Source organism: Neovison vison, chromosome 12 (assembly GCF_020171115.1).
Source record: "Neovison vison isolate M4711 chromosome 12, ASM_NN_V1, whole genome shotgun sequence".
NCBI classification, from domain to species: Eukaryota; Metazoa; Chordata; class Mammalia; order Carnivora; family Mustelidae; genus Neogale; species Neogale vison.
This window is the reverse complement of record NC_058102.1, coordinates 24,653,502-24,668,695: the sequence shown is the minus strand read 5'-3', so window position 1 is coordinate 24,668,695 and position 15,194 is coordinate 24,653,502. Positions and strand designations below refer to the sequence as shown.

At 50.9% G+C, this 15,194-nt stretch overlaps 1 protein-coding gene across 4 annotated transcripts in view; it reads left to right on the top strand.

Moving 5' to 3' along the window:
- ELK3 (ETS transcription factor ELK3) overlaps positions 1-15,194 on the top strand; it is a 69,554-nt gene that overhangs the window by 32,566 nt on the left and 21,794 nt on the right. Inside the window, exon 1 of one of the 4 annotated variants that reach the window (XM_044226460.1) lies at positions 12,362-12,677. The exons of the other annotated variants lie outside the window; for them this stretch is intronic. Within the exon in view, the coding sequence (XP_044082395.1) occupies positions 12,642-12,677 (36 nt within the window). The 5' untranslated portion in view covers positions 12,362-12,641. Of the gene's footprint in view, positions 1-12,361; positions 12,678-15,194 lie in introns of those variants that run through there. 4 annotated transcript variants of the gene reach the window in all.

The window sequence follows — 15,194 nt, the reverse complement described above, 5'->3', positions numbered from 1 at the left end:
ACATGTGTGCAGTACTTTGTAGAAGGCATCAGAGCGAATGATATATGGGCTAATTGTATCTCTTTGGGGCTGAGACACTTTAATCGTCATTCCTCAAGAACCTTCCCCCCTCCCCATCGCCTCCGCACCCCCCCCCACCATCCATCACTATAGCAAGGTGGTTCATAGCATGGACTTGGGGCTAGACTGCTGGGTGTAAATCCAGCTCCATGACTGTGAGTGCTTTGCCTGATCCCTCTTGGTTTCAGCTTCCTTCCTAAAATGGGTCTGATAGTAGAGCCTGTACCGTGGTGGTGGTGGTGGGGGGTGTGGGTCAGCTGAGTTCACACACAGTCGGTCCTGAGAATCGGGCTCAAAATACAGTAGGTGCTACCAAGTGTTAGCCAGAGAAGTGATCCTCATCGCGAATTTGAAAAATTCAGACAACTGCAAAGAAGAAAGTTTGGACCTGTGTGCCGCCTTCCTACGTAAGCACACCTAGAGGTCTGATGAGGTCAGATCCTGGATGACTGAGGATGGATGACCATAGTTTCTTTACCCAACTGCCTATCTTTGTATATGGAGGCCCTTCTGAAATTCAGTGACTAAGATGCTTTACTATTTCAATGATGCTTCCTTGCGCCTCTGAGGAGCACCCTTCTCTGAGCAGCCCCAGTTGGAGCAGCCCGCAGGAGCTTTGCATTCAGCACTCTCTGGGCTGGAGTGGACGCCCAGCCTCTGAGAGTCCATTTCCCCATGGGTAAGGGAGCTTCGTAGCAGCACCTTCCCTCGGGGTGGTGTGAGCTCGTGTGCAAGGTGTCAGGCACCTGCTAAGTACACACCCCCAGCGCTCGTCCCCTCTGTTAGCCCGGCTGATGAAACTCCCTGCACTGTGTGACAGGTGCCTGTTAATATCGCACAAAACTGGATTAGTGTCCTGGACGGTTGTAACCACAGAGTGTGTGGCTTAGAACAACAGAAATGTATTGTCTCACGGACGTGGGGGCCAGAAGTCCAAGGTCAGTGTCAGCAGGACCGTGCTCCTCCGAGACTCCGGGTGGATCTTTCCTTGCCTCTTCCTAGCCTCTGGTGGGGGCCGTGGGTCTCTGTGTCCCTCAGCCAGCACCCGCATACTCCGGTTTCTACCTGGCTTGTCACGTGATGTTATTCCTGTGTATTTCTCTCCAAATTTCCCTCTTCTAAGGACACCAGTCCTACTGGATTAGGACCACTCTCATGACCTCCTCTTAGCTCGGTTAGGTCTGCAGAACCCTATTTCTAAAGATCCCATTCACAGGTACGGGGTGCAGGGAGGGGATGGTAGGATTCCGCATCTCTGTTTGGGAGACATACGTCGTTTGTCATATGTTTCATATATATTTCACATGTATTTCAGACACTACTGGAGTTTCGTTCAGATTTTCAAAATTATGATCAATGCCACACATTCTGAAGGAAAACTGTGTGATCGGGACAGCAGCTCGACTCAACAGCAGGTGTGAAGCTAGAGTCTATGATAGGCGTGTCATGGAGGGCCTGTCACATGCCCAGCCCTGGGCTGGGTCCCCAGGGTGGACGGGAAGATGAAGGAGTCCCCTTCTGCGCTGGAGGAGCGAACTCTAGTAGGGGACTTGGACCCATCCTGGCTTAGCCGTAGCCATGATAGGAGACCTCTGGTGTTCCTTCCTCCGACTGCGTATCTGGGGATTGCCCGTCACACACGCCATTAGGGAAGGCTGGGAGGTCAGGGGGTTGCAGCTACGCACTGACAAGGACCTGCTGCCCCCACTTATAGCTTTTGAAGAGGCTGCTGGGCAAACCCAGGTAGGATTCCAGGGAAGGAGTGATGCCCAGGTTAGGATGCAGCCCGTTGTATTCCTCAGGCATGGACCGAAGGCGCCCGGTCAGCTTGGAAATGTGCAGATGAAGGGAGGAAGCTGCGTCCAAGCCCATGAGCCCCCAAACCAGCTAGTCGTTGCCTGCTCAGTTCAAGACCACCCTCCCCAACCCACTCGTTTCCCATAGTCTCACTCTGTGTCCTGGGATGCAGCTTTGTTCGTTGTAGTTCTGATGGTTGGAATTTGGGGGGGGGGGCGGGGTATGGTTTGATTTTTTTATCTCTCTTAGAGTGAAATGGATTCTTCTAGAGGTCCTTCTACAACCTCTGCAATCTTTCAGAGATTGGCTTTGTGAACGAGATTAATGACTCTTTCACTCGTTACCAACTCAGACCTGGTTCTTAAACCTCTCACGGTGGAGTGGAGAGGAGAGAGAGGTCCAAGCCCAGAGCGTGCCTGTGAGTGGCCCCATCAACTGCCCACACCCATGGGCCCACGCTTGAGGGGCATAGCGTGCTGTGGGATCCCCCGTCTTCAGTCGCTTCTGGGAGGTTTTTAGTTCTCCATCCCTCTCGAGAAGATACTCTTTCCCCCTTTGTTTCACCTGTGCTTTTTTTCTTCCTAGGTTCAGCCCTACCTTTAAAAACACAGCTGCTGCCCTCGGCTAGCTGTGCGGTGGCGGGGGGGGGGGGGAGACCGACCTGCGCGGGCAGTTATAGCAGAATGCTAGCCTGGCCATGGCGCCAGCCTCTTCCAGGGCAGCTGCGGGAAGTAAAGGCAGAGGGAAGGACCCCGGAGGTCAGGACACCTGCCCGGGCCCGGAGCAATGAGATTGGGTTTATCAGGCTGGACCGTATTGGGGAGGGACGCACTGACGAAGGGAACAACATGTGCGTGGGGCCGGGAGTTTGACTTTCGGCTTCCCAGGGGGAGTCCCAGGGCTCTGCAGGGAACAAGGGGGACATGGGGTGGGAAGAGTGAGTGGGGCACGGAGTGTGCAGCACGTTATATGGAACAGTGGGAACTTCATGGCTACGGCTGGAAGCGGAAGAGTGCTGTGGGCAGATTTGCATTTTAGAAAGAAACCTCTTTATCTCCCCATGCTCTTCTTGGCATTCATGGTGTCCCGCTTCACCCCCTGTCCCCCCAAGCCCCAATCTTTTTGGCCAGGTCAGCACATACCGACTTCTCGGGGCTGACTGAGTTGGCCCCAAGCTGGCCCTGTGGCCCCTTCAGGTCAGGGCCTGCGTGCCCCTCCCGGGATCTGCCCGCCAGTGGGGCTGCATGGCCTGCTTGTACGCGGGGCAGCTGACTTCCCGGAGGAAGCTCCAGCCACAGACTCTCGGAGCTGGCTGCAGGAGACCTGGAAGCTGACGCAATCCCTCGTCCTTTTTCCGTCCAACGGAGCTTTTGTCCTTGTTGTTGTTGGCGGTGAGCATTCCTCCCAGGGGGAGGCTGAGAGCTCTGCCAGCTCCCTTCTCATCAGGAGATTGCAACGGCGATATGATGAAAAAACGCTCCGGTCTCCACAGCAACATCCCAGCTTATCCTCACAGTGTCCCGAACGGTCTCTGCTTAATTGGAAGAGGTTCAGGGGAGAACAGTCAAGACAGTGTCTCTGGCAGCATATTCCTGGAAGTAGAACGCGTCACCTTCTCAACTTAATTGGATAATTTATTTTAAATTGGGTGTGCAATCACGACAGGAAAATGTTCGTGTTAATAATACATATCTGAGATCGCCTGCCTGTGCCAAGAAGCCTGGCCCTGGCAGAGTTCTCTAATTCCCCAAAATAAATTTTATGAAGATAAAATGATGTACTACTGTCTGTCAGAGTGGAGAAAGAACAAAAGTCCAGCAAGCGTTTGCATCCTGGAACTTTCTGGAAGGCTTCTGTTGGTGGTGAAATTCCACAGAAGACCCATCTCTCCTGGGCTCTGTTCAGGAGTGTTTTGTACATCAAAGCTGCCCCCTCCACCACATGCCCCCCCCGCCATGCCCAGCTCTGGCTCTGAGTGTTAGGGGTCTGGTGTTTTTGTTAGGTGTCTTTTTTGTCCCCTTCCTGTCATGTCAGCTGCTTAGATGGTTTGAAGTACAACAGATGGCGACTACACTTTTGCTTGGGGGCTGAGGGGATAACCAGGGCCTTTCTGGAAGCTTTTGGTCCTGGAAGCTGCCCAGTGAGGGAGGGCAGTTGGGTAGCTGATAGCTTCAGGAAGGTTTTCGAGTCTGGTCACACTGCTCTGGGAAGGAGCGGCTGACCTGAGGGGGCCAGGCAGTTGGCGGGACATGGGGTGGGGGACTGCGTGGTGGATGGGGGAGCTGTTTTGCACATGCTTCCAAGCTAGCTTCGTGGTGGCACTCCGTGTTCCCCCAAATAGGGCAGTTGCTAAGAAACACCCGGAGTCTTGGGAGTACCTTCAACACTGTGCTGATGGGGCTGCTGGGCTCGGTGTTCGGCTGCCAATGCTCCAGCCGCCTAGCCAAATCCACTTACGTCAGGCTCTTGCCCAAGCCCACACGGGTCTGCCGGCATGAGTGTTCCTGCTTCTGGACAGCTTCTAGCTGCAGGAGAATTCAGTGGTTGTGTAGACAAACTGACAGAACCCCTAACATTCACATCATACCGCCCACCACCCACCCACTGGCCCAGCTGCTCCTCTGGGCCCCCCCACCCCCACCCCACCCCCACCCGCCTGTGCTCTGACAACAGTTTACCTCAGTTCCTACCCCCCGTTTGTGACATACGGAGAGGAAGCGCACTTGTATGGAGGATTTGTGTTAAGCCAGCACTGTGCTGGATATTTTTACATTTGTGGACTCCTCTTCTAACATGTGAAATGCCTGTCGTCACAGTTGGTAATGGGCCCATTTTCGAGGTAGGATGCTGAGTTTCAGAGAGCTTAAGTGATCCAAGATGAAACCGCTGGTAGGCGGCAGAGCTGTCTGTCTACGACGCTTGAGCCCAAGGTCCATGAAGCCAGAAGATCACACAGCTATAGGGCCTTGGGCCCAGACTTGAACCCCCCCCCCATTCCTAATATTGCTGATTATCACCCTAGGGCAGGCAGAGAGGGGAGACCAACCCCTGTTTGTTCAAAATGACAATGGGGAAATGGCTGGCAGCGTTCTGAGCCAGCTGAAAGCAGGAGGCTTGGCGGCCCCAGGACCCTCACCTTACCCACTTCCTAGATGTCCAAATGACACTTCCTAAAGAAAGCCAGATCCAAGCACGGCCCCGCTCTGCCCGTGTGCCTGCCCAGCATCCTGCAGCCTCCTGGAAAGACTCCAGACGCCCTCACCATCTGGCCCCTAACAGACTGCCTCTCCTGTACCACCCCGGCCTGCCACCCTCTCTCGGCCTCTACTCAGACCTCTTCCTTCCCCGGGCTCGCCCTTGGCCTTTTCTGCCTGGTCCACTCCAGCTCCTCCACACCCTCCCTGCTTCTCCTCCACCTGATGTCTGCCCTTGGCATTGCCTTCACTCTCTTCCACCATCCTTGTGCCTGTCTTGCCAATCGGGTGCTGGTTTTCCTTACCAAGTCCAGTTCTGTGTAGCATCTGGCATGCAGTGGTGCCAAATGAATGCAGGATGAGCGTGAAACAAGCAAGCAGGCTTCCCTGTAGCACAGAAAGAAGTCTGTCAGCTCGGGGTGTTGGCACCGCACAGGGGCTGAGAAGCCTGCCTGCCTGCCCGTCCTTTAGTGAGTGAGGACCCGAGTGGGCAGGTGGATGTTCAGGAGTGTCGGTGGCCAAGCCAGGGTGAGAACATGGGCTCCCAGCCCCTCCCACTGGAGGTGGCTGCTCCCTGCCCAGCCAAGCACATGCTGGGGGACCAGTTACATTTTGTGTTAACACTCCAGAGGACTTTTAATAAAAATACCCTTGAGTGCTGAAAGTGAGCCAGCAGGGAGACAGCAGTCTCAATCCAGGAGAAGCACCACGAGCCCAGAGAGGGCAGAAGAATGCTCCTCATGTCCAGTCCGAGGCTGGGCATCCTGCCAGGCTTCTCTTGTTTGCAAGCTTCGACGAGCACGGGGCTCGGGCAGCAAGGCTGAGCAGCTCTCCCATGTCAGGCTGCCCGAATTTGGAGAGACAGTTCACGCTGCTGTCTAGCGGTGCCAGGGAAGGAAGAGATCTCAACCCAAACCACAACGAACCTCCCCCACGAGTCAGCCAATTCTAAGACCAAATTGGACCTCTTCACTGGTGGCACGTTATTCTTAGAAGTTGAAAGTGGGCCGTGGATGTGTGCGTGTGTGCATGTGGGCATATGAGCTGGTGTGTGCGCTCCAGGCTTAAGCTTCAGACAGAACAGCTCAGGCTCCAACTGTCTCAGTGTGTTGCATACGGTAGTGCAGCTGCCCACAGGCAGGCCATGCCCTCGGGAAAGGCCGTGCCCCCTGCCCTGCTGGACAGAGTCTTGGGGGGACGATATGTTTCCTAGGGCTGCTGTAACAAAGGATTACAAACTTCGTGGCTCAAGACAACAGAAATGTATTCTCTCAAAGTTCTGGAGGCCTGAAGTCCAAAATCAAGGTGTCCACTAGGCAATTCATGCGCCCCCTTCAAGGGCTCTCGGGGAGAATGCGTCCTGGCCTTTGCCAGCTTCCAGTGGCCCTGGCCGTCCTCACCGTCCCTCGGCTGTGGCTCAAGGCTTAGTCTCTGCGTCTGTCCCTCTTCTCCTTCCGTGCCTCCTCCCTGGTGTCTCCCGGAGCCTTTCCTCTTGTCGTAAGGGCACTAGGTGTTGACTTTAGTGTTGACCCTAACTCCCTGATGATTCTGTCCCAACACCCTTCTCTGGTGACACGGGCAAAGATGCCGTTTCTAAATAAAGTCACATTCTGAGCTTCTGGGTGGGAATGAATTTGTGGGGGCGGGGAGGTGGGTACCGTACAACTCAGTGCTGCCTGGAAAGACGGGCCCAGGGAGAGGCAGCTCGGGTTGCTGGGCTGGAGTCCTCTCAGGGCTGCTCCTCAGGGTGGCAGGTGTGCGGTGAGCCTGCCCGCAATAGGTCCGTGGCAGAGCTCAGCATGGCCCCAACAGTCAGACGCTTCCAGGAGGGACCCTGATTCACTTCCTCTTCTGTTCCTCAGAGCTTAGCAAGGAGCCTTCCGTATGAAAGTGTCTGAAACGCTGTCGAAAGAATGCTTGCTTGTCATAGAGGAGGAGCTTGGAGCATGACTCCTACAGTGAGGACTTGTTCTAACTCTGGAGAGAGGACAGTCAGGTTTTGTGTCCGGAAAGGGTGAGTCAGCCGGTGGTCTGGACGGGAACCCAAAACGAGGAGCTGAAGCCAGGGTGTTGGCTGGGAACCGGTGGCTCGAGACTCGTCTCTGCTACTTACTCGTTTGTGAACTGAGCCTGATGCCCTGGGCCCCTCATCTGTAAAATGGGTTTCAAAGTGTTGTAGCGATTGCCTGACATAAGGCATAAGCCTTCAGGAAACTATACAATGAGGTACCCATATAAGGAATTTAGGCAATTTGAGGGGCGCCTGGCAGGCTCGGCTTGTGGAACATGCAGCTCTCCGTCTCAGGGTTTTGACCCAAGCCAAAGGCAGACGCTTAAATGACTGTGGCACCCAGGTGCCCTTAAAAATAAAATCTTTTTTTAAAAAAAGGAACTTAGATTATTTGAAGGCCGACTACAGTGAAAGGACAGTGTGGTATCGTGGGGTTGCTAAACAGTTAGACCATTGCTTGCTAAGTGGAGTTGTACTAGGTGAGAGGTCATATTTGCAGGACCTGTATGAGTGGGGCACTGACTTATATTGATTTTTTAGAAAAAAAGATGCTGTGCAGTATTGTTCTGCTCTTAGAGATGAGCAAACGGAGGCTTCTAGAAGTTCAGTACCTTTCCCAAAGCCAGAGGAAGTAGACAGACTGGGATTCGGACCAGGTCGGTTCACCCCATGCTGGTTCTATTTAGCGTCTGGCCCATCAAGGCTCAGAGAGGCTGGCGGGCGCTCCCCGTGCTGTCCGTGCTCCCCTCCGAGCACTCCTACAGTCAGGCTGTGGATATGGAGGCCAGCTGCCTCTGTGCTGCCTCTTGTTTTCCCATCAGCCTTGTCTCCTGAATGTCACCCACTTCAGGGTGTGCTTTTGATGTCCCATCTGCTAAAGTGGAACCACCAGGTTCCGGGGGCCTCACACAGGGTTTCCAGCAGTGTGGCACTGCGCCCCGCTGGGAGTGGAGAAGCGCTTCTGTTTCCAGCAGAGAAACAGACTTTAGGAACAGCAGGTCTTCCTCACGAGGAGCTGGAAACGACCGTTCCCGAGCACCCACCTTGCTTCCCTGGCACCAAGCTGGTTTCCTAGGCACGCTGCGGTTACCCCACGATTACTCTGGAATACTGACTCGAACAGTAGCCTCTGAGCCAACGGCAGCTGCTTTCTGGGAGAGGGTGCGGCCGTGGGATAAAAAAGGCTCCCGTCTTGGCACTCCTTCGAGTTGGTTTAAGCTTCAGCTCCACCAGCGACAAGATACAGGGTCTTGGGCTAGTAAGCTTTTCTGAGCCTGCTGCTTTCTTGGGTGGGTGGAGGGGAGCTTATTTTGAATTAATACATATTGATTGCATGCTATTAAATGTGAAAAAGCAGAGGAACAAAAAAGAAATACTACACTTTTACATCTTTTGAGGTTTATTTTTTCTTCTTGTATTCTGTATATATAGTTGTTGCATTAAGATAACGGACACATCAGGGGCGCCTGGGTGGCTCAGTGGGTTAAGCCGCTGCCTTCGGCTCAGGTCATGATCCCAGGGTCCTGGAATCGAGCCCCGCATCGGGCTCTCTGCTCAGCCGAGAGCCTGCTTCCTTATCTCTCTCTCTGCCTGCCTCTCTGCCTGCTTGTGATCTCTCTCTGCCAAATAAATAAATAAAATCTTTAAGATAACGGACACATCTATGAGTGCTTTTTGCAGCTAATGTGCATTGAAAGACACGGGAGGAATGTTAACACTGTTTTGTCCTCTAAAACAGCTCCGTGGTTTTCCACTCGAAGCCCTCCTGTTAATTTAACCCACCGTTGTGGGATCGGAAATTGGGTCTCCCCTCCCTTCCCATCAATAGCCTTGACTTCTTCATCTTTAAAATGGGATCCCAGCACCCATCTTGCCAGGTGGCTGTGCGAGTTTGGTCCGTGGTCAGCGCTCATCAGTGTTTGCTTCTTTCTCCGGCCCTTTCTGGCCACAGGTTCCTTTCACGCAGGATCTCTACTGTGGTGAGATGCACACCGTCAGAATCAATCCATCTCTCTTCCCCTGCCCCGAGATCCTGCGTACGGGCGCTCGGGGCCAGCAGCCCACATGGCCCTCCCCCTGAGGCGCAGCCACGGAGACCCTGCAGAGCTGGGCTGCTCCCTCTGGCCTGGGCAGTATGTTTCCTGCTCTAAGCAGCGGAGAGCAGCGGAGCTCAGAGGGGTGTCTGCTTAGTGTCCTTACCGCTTGCCTGGCTGGACGTGCTGCCTTTTCTGCTAAAGCTGCCATGGCCTTTGGAGCGGGGCCCTTGCATTTCACATCTGCTGTCCCCAGGGCTGGCCCTCTCCCCACCGCCCCCGACCCCTGAATTAATCGGTGTGTGTGAGGTTTCCTTCACAGTGCATGTCAAAGTCTGGCCACGCTAGGCATGGTATACGGTAAGCCTTCTGTCTATTTTTTGTCTGAACCCAACTAAATAAAACATCATGTTTCCCCCTATTGGTTGAGATATATAAACCAGATATAATCTGTCTGCCATACGCCCCAGCGTGGTACCCAGAGCAGTGGACAGAGTGAGGGGGATATGCACAGCCTTCTAGGAGGTTTAATTTTTATATTTGTTTGCCACTGGAGTGGTTAGGAAGTGAATTTTGTTTTGTTTTTGCTTACATGGGAGGACAAAAATACTGAGATCTGCTATGTATTGGGGATTATCACGTGTGGCTGTAGTAGGTGTTCTTCTGTAAGCTTTATATGGATTATCTCATTCAGTCCCATGAGGCAGATGGTAGATCAGTTCCCATTTTATAGATGGGGAAACCGAGGCAGCTGACTCTCTAGGACCATTCCTTATAATCCCACCATCAGCCTTTGTGACAGAGCCAAGTGGGTATTTATGGAAGGATCTAGGACTCTCTCCTCTGCAGCCCCTGCTGCTGTGAGATTAGGAAGAGATCCGGCTGTTGGGAAGAATGTTCTACACCACCTTTCCTGCTGTGTTCAGGAGCCACCGACATCTTTTCCGTTTTGAGAACAAGATAGGAGAGTTGCAGAATCAGAGGGGAGGCGTCCTGTGGTTCCTGAAGCCCTCCCATGGTGGGGAGGCAAGGGCATGGTAGCCATGCTGATGGGGATCCCATAACTAGTCTGGCTCCTCCTGGGGCCATGAGCAGCCCAGGGAGAAGCAACAGCTGTGGTGAGAAATCTGGAGCACTGGCAAGTCCGGTGCATGACCTTAGATCAAAATTGGGGTACCAGGGCAGAGCTGACACAGACTGCTTGTATTTGCCATGGATGTGGATATGTGCAATCCAAGTTTATTCAGCTCTCACAGGAGTTATGGGGTTGTAAGGTTTTGCTTATGGCTCTTACCATATGCCTGGGAGTTTTCAGTCTAAAAATGCCGACAAGAAAGCACATACACTTACACATATGGGACACATTCACGTGGAGCTTGAACCAGCCTGGGGATCAGCTACAGAAAATTCTCTCTCTCATGGGGTAAAGCCTCCGGTTTCCCGCCTGGGTCAATTCTCTTTATAGTGAGAGTCATTCACTCAACAAACATGCAGTTAATTTAATATTATCCTTCATAACATCAAAATTAAGAAGGTAAATTGAATTCCTCAAGCTTCTCTTCATTACCTGGCACTGCATATAATTTTTTTTCACGATCACAAAACAGTAGACCCATTTCTAATTTATCCACTGTATAGCATTATTTTCACAGGCCCCTTCTTTCTCTTTAATGCGAGGAGAAGGCAGAGTTGAGTGTCTGTTTACATATTTAAACACACGTACAGGCACCTCTATTGTTACCAGTATGCCTGGAACCTGTCAGGGCAACAGGGAAGGGAGGAAAATAGAAAACTGACTTGTTTTCTATGTTTTCCATCCAGTTAGCAGGAAATAACTAAGGGAGACTCTCACTGGTCCCTCCATTGCCAGAGGTGGCTGGTGAATCAGGAAGGGCTGCTCTGCCCAAGATGGCCGCCTTGGTCCTGCCCCCAACAGGCTGCTTGCCCTTGAGGCTCCTGCCATCTCAAGACACCAACTTGGACGTGGCTGTGGTGGAAGCAGCTTCTGCTGTCGCCTGGAACTTCCACGGAGGGTGTGTGGGGTGGATGTTGTGTTTCCCCTCCTGAAGTTGGTCATCCTTGCTGCCTGTGACCTCACACGGAATGTAGGGTCAGGAATCCAGCCTGGTTGTGGAAACACACTGAATGGGAAATGATGAACAGGGAGGCTGGTTCCACATGTGTAAAGGCAAGTAGATGTGTGCAACTGTTGGTCTAAAACCATGCTGGAGAAGTCGCTCTGCTCAGCTGGACACAGACAGCATTTGTCAGGTTACCAGGCAACTGTAGGCAACACATACTTGTGGGTCTGGGAGGAAGGGGTGAGAAAACCGACTTTCTGTAAATACTCACATCACTTTTCATAATAAGAGCCTGTCCCCAAGCGCTCTTGTGTCCTGGGCGGTCTCAGCCCGAGTCTTGTATCCCATTGCATTGTGGCCAAGGGCTCTGGAATCAGACTGCTTGTGTATTAGCTTGTGAACATAGGTAATTTATACTCTCTGAGCCTCAGTTTGCCCGTCTCTAAGATGGGGATCCTAATAGCTCCAGACTCTCAGAGGATTAAATGAGTTAACAGCGGCCAAGTTCTTTGTACCCGGCCTGACAGGTAATAGGTACTCAGCAACTACTACTATCCATTAGTCCTCTATGCTGTGAGTTTTCTCAGCAGACTCCTCGTGGGGCACACTTTTTTTTTCTTTTCATTTCTTCTCTTCTCTCTCTCTCTCTTTTTGGTTTTGTTTTTTGTTTTGTTTTGACCGGACTTTTTATTTAGTATTCTGTAGTGCTTAACGTACTCTTAAATGTTCTTGGGATTGGGGGAGGGGAAAGCAGAGGTTCTTACAGATTCCCAAGGAAATGTCAGAAAGGCAAATTTTGGCCTGCTTTATCCATTTGTTTTGGGGGGTTTACTGGGTGACTAGCACTTTCCTTACATAAGCATCTGATCTCAGGCTTTTCATACTGAGAACCTTGAGATTTCCATTTGAAGACCCTCTGAAATCCTGAGAGCGGCATACCCTGACCTCCCTCTAACAGCCAGCTTGTTTGTATAGGCGGAATGATTCACCTCTCCATTTTATTTTCTATTAATTTTTTTAAAAGACTTTATTTATTTGACAGATCACAAGTAGGCAGAGAGGCAGGCAGAGAGAGAGAGGAGGAAGCAGGTTCCCTGCTAAGCAGAGACCCCCAAAGCAGGGCTTGATCCCAGGACCCCAGGATCATGACCGGAGCCAAAGGCAGAGGCTTTGACCCACTGAGCCACCCAGGCACCCCTCACCTGTCCATTTTAGATGGCTAGATGTTTGAGGAAGGCCTTATAATTGCTTTGCCTCATTTACTGGGAAAAATCAGATATAGGACATGGCCTCTGGGGACACTTTTAACTTGAAAAATTACAACACTGGTACACAAGTCAAGTCTCAACACATTTAACATTTGCTTATTGAAAGCATTGTCATAAAGTCAAATAAGATTAAACAGGTTTTGCTTTATCTTGCGGGACAAACTCTTCAGAGACCATAGAGATCTCTTCAAACGTGCATGCCGCCCCAAGCTCCCAGGGCCTGCCTGTGGAAGGTAAGGGGCTGTCATTTTGGCTGCCATGCATATGCCTCCTCTCAGTCTACCTACTACCTAGGGCTCAGGCTGTGGACATCCTGGTGGGGGGGCTTCCCTTCCTGGCTCCCCTCCTGTGAGCAGATTTCCCCTGTGCAGGGTTGGGCTCTCAAACAGCGGGGCTACCGTGACCTGACCTCCTTCCTGCACCCTCCAGGACCCCTTCATGCCCAGACTGTCCGGTAGCCAGATCGACTCCATCTTTCCTGCTGGAATAGACCAGCAAGGCCCATGCTGATTCTTTCCAAAGGTTTCTTCCTCCTTCTGGCCAGCTCCATCCCCGCCACTGTAACCTTTTCCTCAAAAGCTCCGGTGGGGTCCTGGTAGCTCCCCCCACCCCAGAAGCAGCAGCTGCCACGGGGCCCCTCTTGCGATGGCTGAATTCAGTGTCCTTTGTGGAGGCTCCTTTTCTGTCTTCAGAGTAGGGTTATCACCATCACCATCCAGCCATAGAAGATTCCCACCATCTTCCATTTAAAGGTAAATGTTTGGATGGACCGCAAGAGCATTATGCTAAATGGAATAAGAGAAAGACAAATACTGAATTATCTCACTTATGCGTGGAATCTAAAAAAGCAGATCTAGAAACAGAGAGTAGAGTGGTTATCGGCAGTGGTCACTGGGCGGCTGAAGGGTGGGGAAATGAGTAGTTGTTGGTCACAGGTACAAACTTCCAGTCACAAAATGAGTAAGTTATGGTGATGTAAGGTATGGATGGTGACTGCAGTTAACAATACTGTATTACCTACTTATAAGTTGCCAAGAGAGGAGAGTTACATGCTATCACCACCACAAGAAAATGGTAATTACATGAGTGGTGGATGTGTTAACTAAACTAATTGTGGTAAGCATTTTGCAATGATATACATGCATCAGATCTTCATATTGTACATCTTAAACTTCACAATGTTGTATGTCAGTTCCATCTCAGTAAAGCTGGGGGAAAAAAGATTCTTCATGATCTTAAAAAAAAAAAAAAAAGAAACCGCTTCCGTGATGTATGATTCACATGCCATCCAGTGGACCCATTGAAAGCATACAGTTCAGTGGCTTTGAGTATATCTACAGAGTTGTACATCCAAAACCACAGTAGACCTTAGGACATTTTCACTATCCCTCCCAAACCCATACTTTTTAGTGTGACCCCTCAATTCTTCCACGTCACCCCCAAATCTTAGGAAATGACTCTTGTCTCTTTAGGTTTGTCTATTCTAGACGTTTGATAGAAATAGAATCATCACATACACGGCCTTTCTTTCACATAATGCATTCATGGTGCATGTGTCTGTACTAATTTCCTTTTTATGGCTGGATAATGTTCTATAGTCTGAATATACATTTTGTTTATCCATTTGTCAGTTGATAGTCATGTAAGTTGTTCCCAATTTTTTTTTTTTAAGATTTTATTTCAGAGAGAGAGAGAGAGAGAGAGAGAGAGATGGGGTGGGGGTGGGGAGGAGCAGAGGTAGAGGGAGAAGGAGACTCTGTACTGAGCACAGAGCCCAATGCAGGGCTCAGTCCCAGGACTCTAAGATCATGACCTTGATTTCATGAACTGAAATCAACTGAGCCCCTCCCCCCCCAAGATGCTCCTTCTTTGTTCTTTTTAATACATCAAAGCCCTGCTCTTTGAGACTACCTTTCAGTTCCCAACCATTTTCAGGAGGAGAGGCCTTTTTGTTACTTTTAATCACAGCCCCAAATGACTCCTTGGTTTGCTTATGCATATAATCCCTGCTCAGATGTTATGTTCTGAATACCTGTAATAAAATTAAAGGTAAAAATTAAAGGTTTAAAAAAAATTTTTTTTTTTTACGAGAATATGCCTGAAGAAATGATTCAGACCATACAGTTTCTCTTTTTTTCTGTGTAATTATTTGGGCTTTAATGACTCAGTCAGTTTAGATGGATGTTGGAACTGGCTGAGGACAACATAAAGTTTTAACCTAGGGAGAAAAATATTAACGAAAACCAGAAATATCTTAGAATCGTAGCAGCAGAACTCTCCAGGCAAGTGTCTTTTCTTCTTACTGAGAACCCAGTCTGGGTCAGGTGGCACGGGTGACACCCTTATTTAACCCTATCCTGCCGGGAGCGGACTTCACTTAGGCATGTTGTGTACCCATGCCTGGTGGGGAGCCCACTGAGATGCCGCCAGCAAGGCCCAGGTGGAACTTATAAGTTTCCCGAATTTCTTGGAAGGTATGTAAAGAGTGTTGAGCTTTGCTAGTGTTGAGTGTGCAGTTGAGGTCAGATGGGATAAATGGCCTTCAGGTGGTTAAATCTGCAGTCTCCAGCACCAGGCTGCCAGGCACTGGAAATGTTATGCCTTGAATCTAAGAATCTAACGTGCTCAGGGGATGGGAGCCTCCTGTGGGCTGGTGCTGAGCGGAGGTTCGCCAAGATTTGCGTTACTGGGATTTCCGGTGCTGAACGGGGACATTGTGTGTCCCTCCCTTCGCTGCCTGCCCTGAGGGA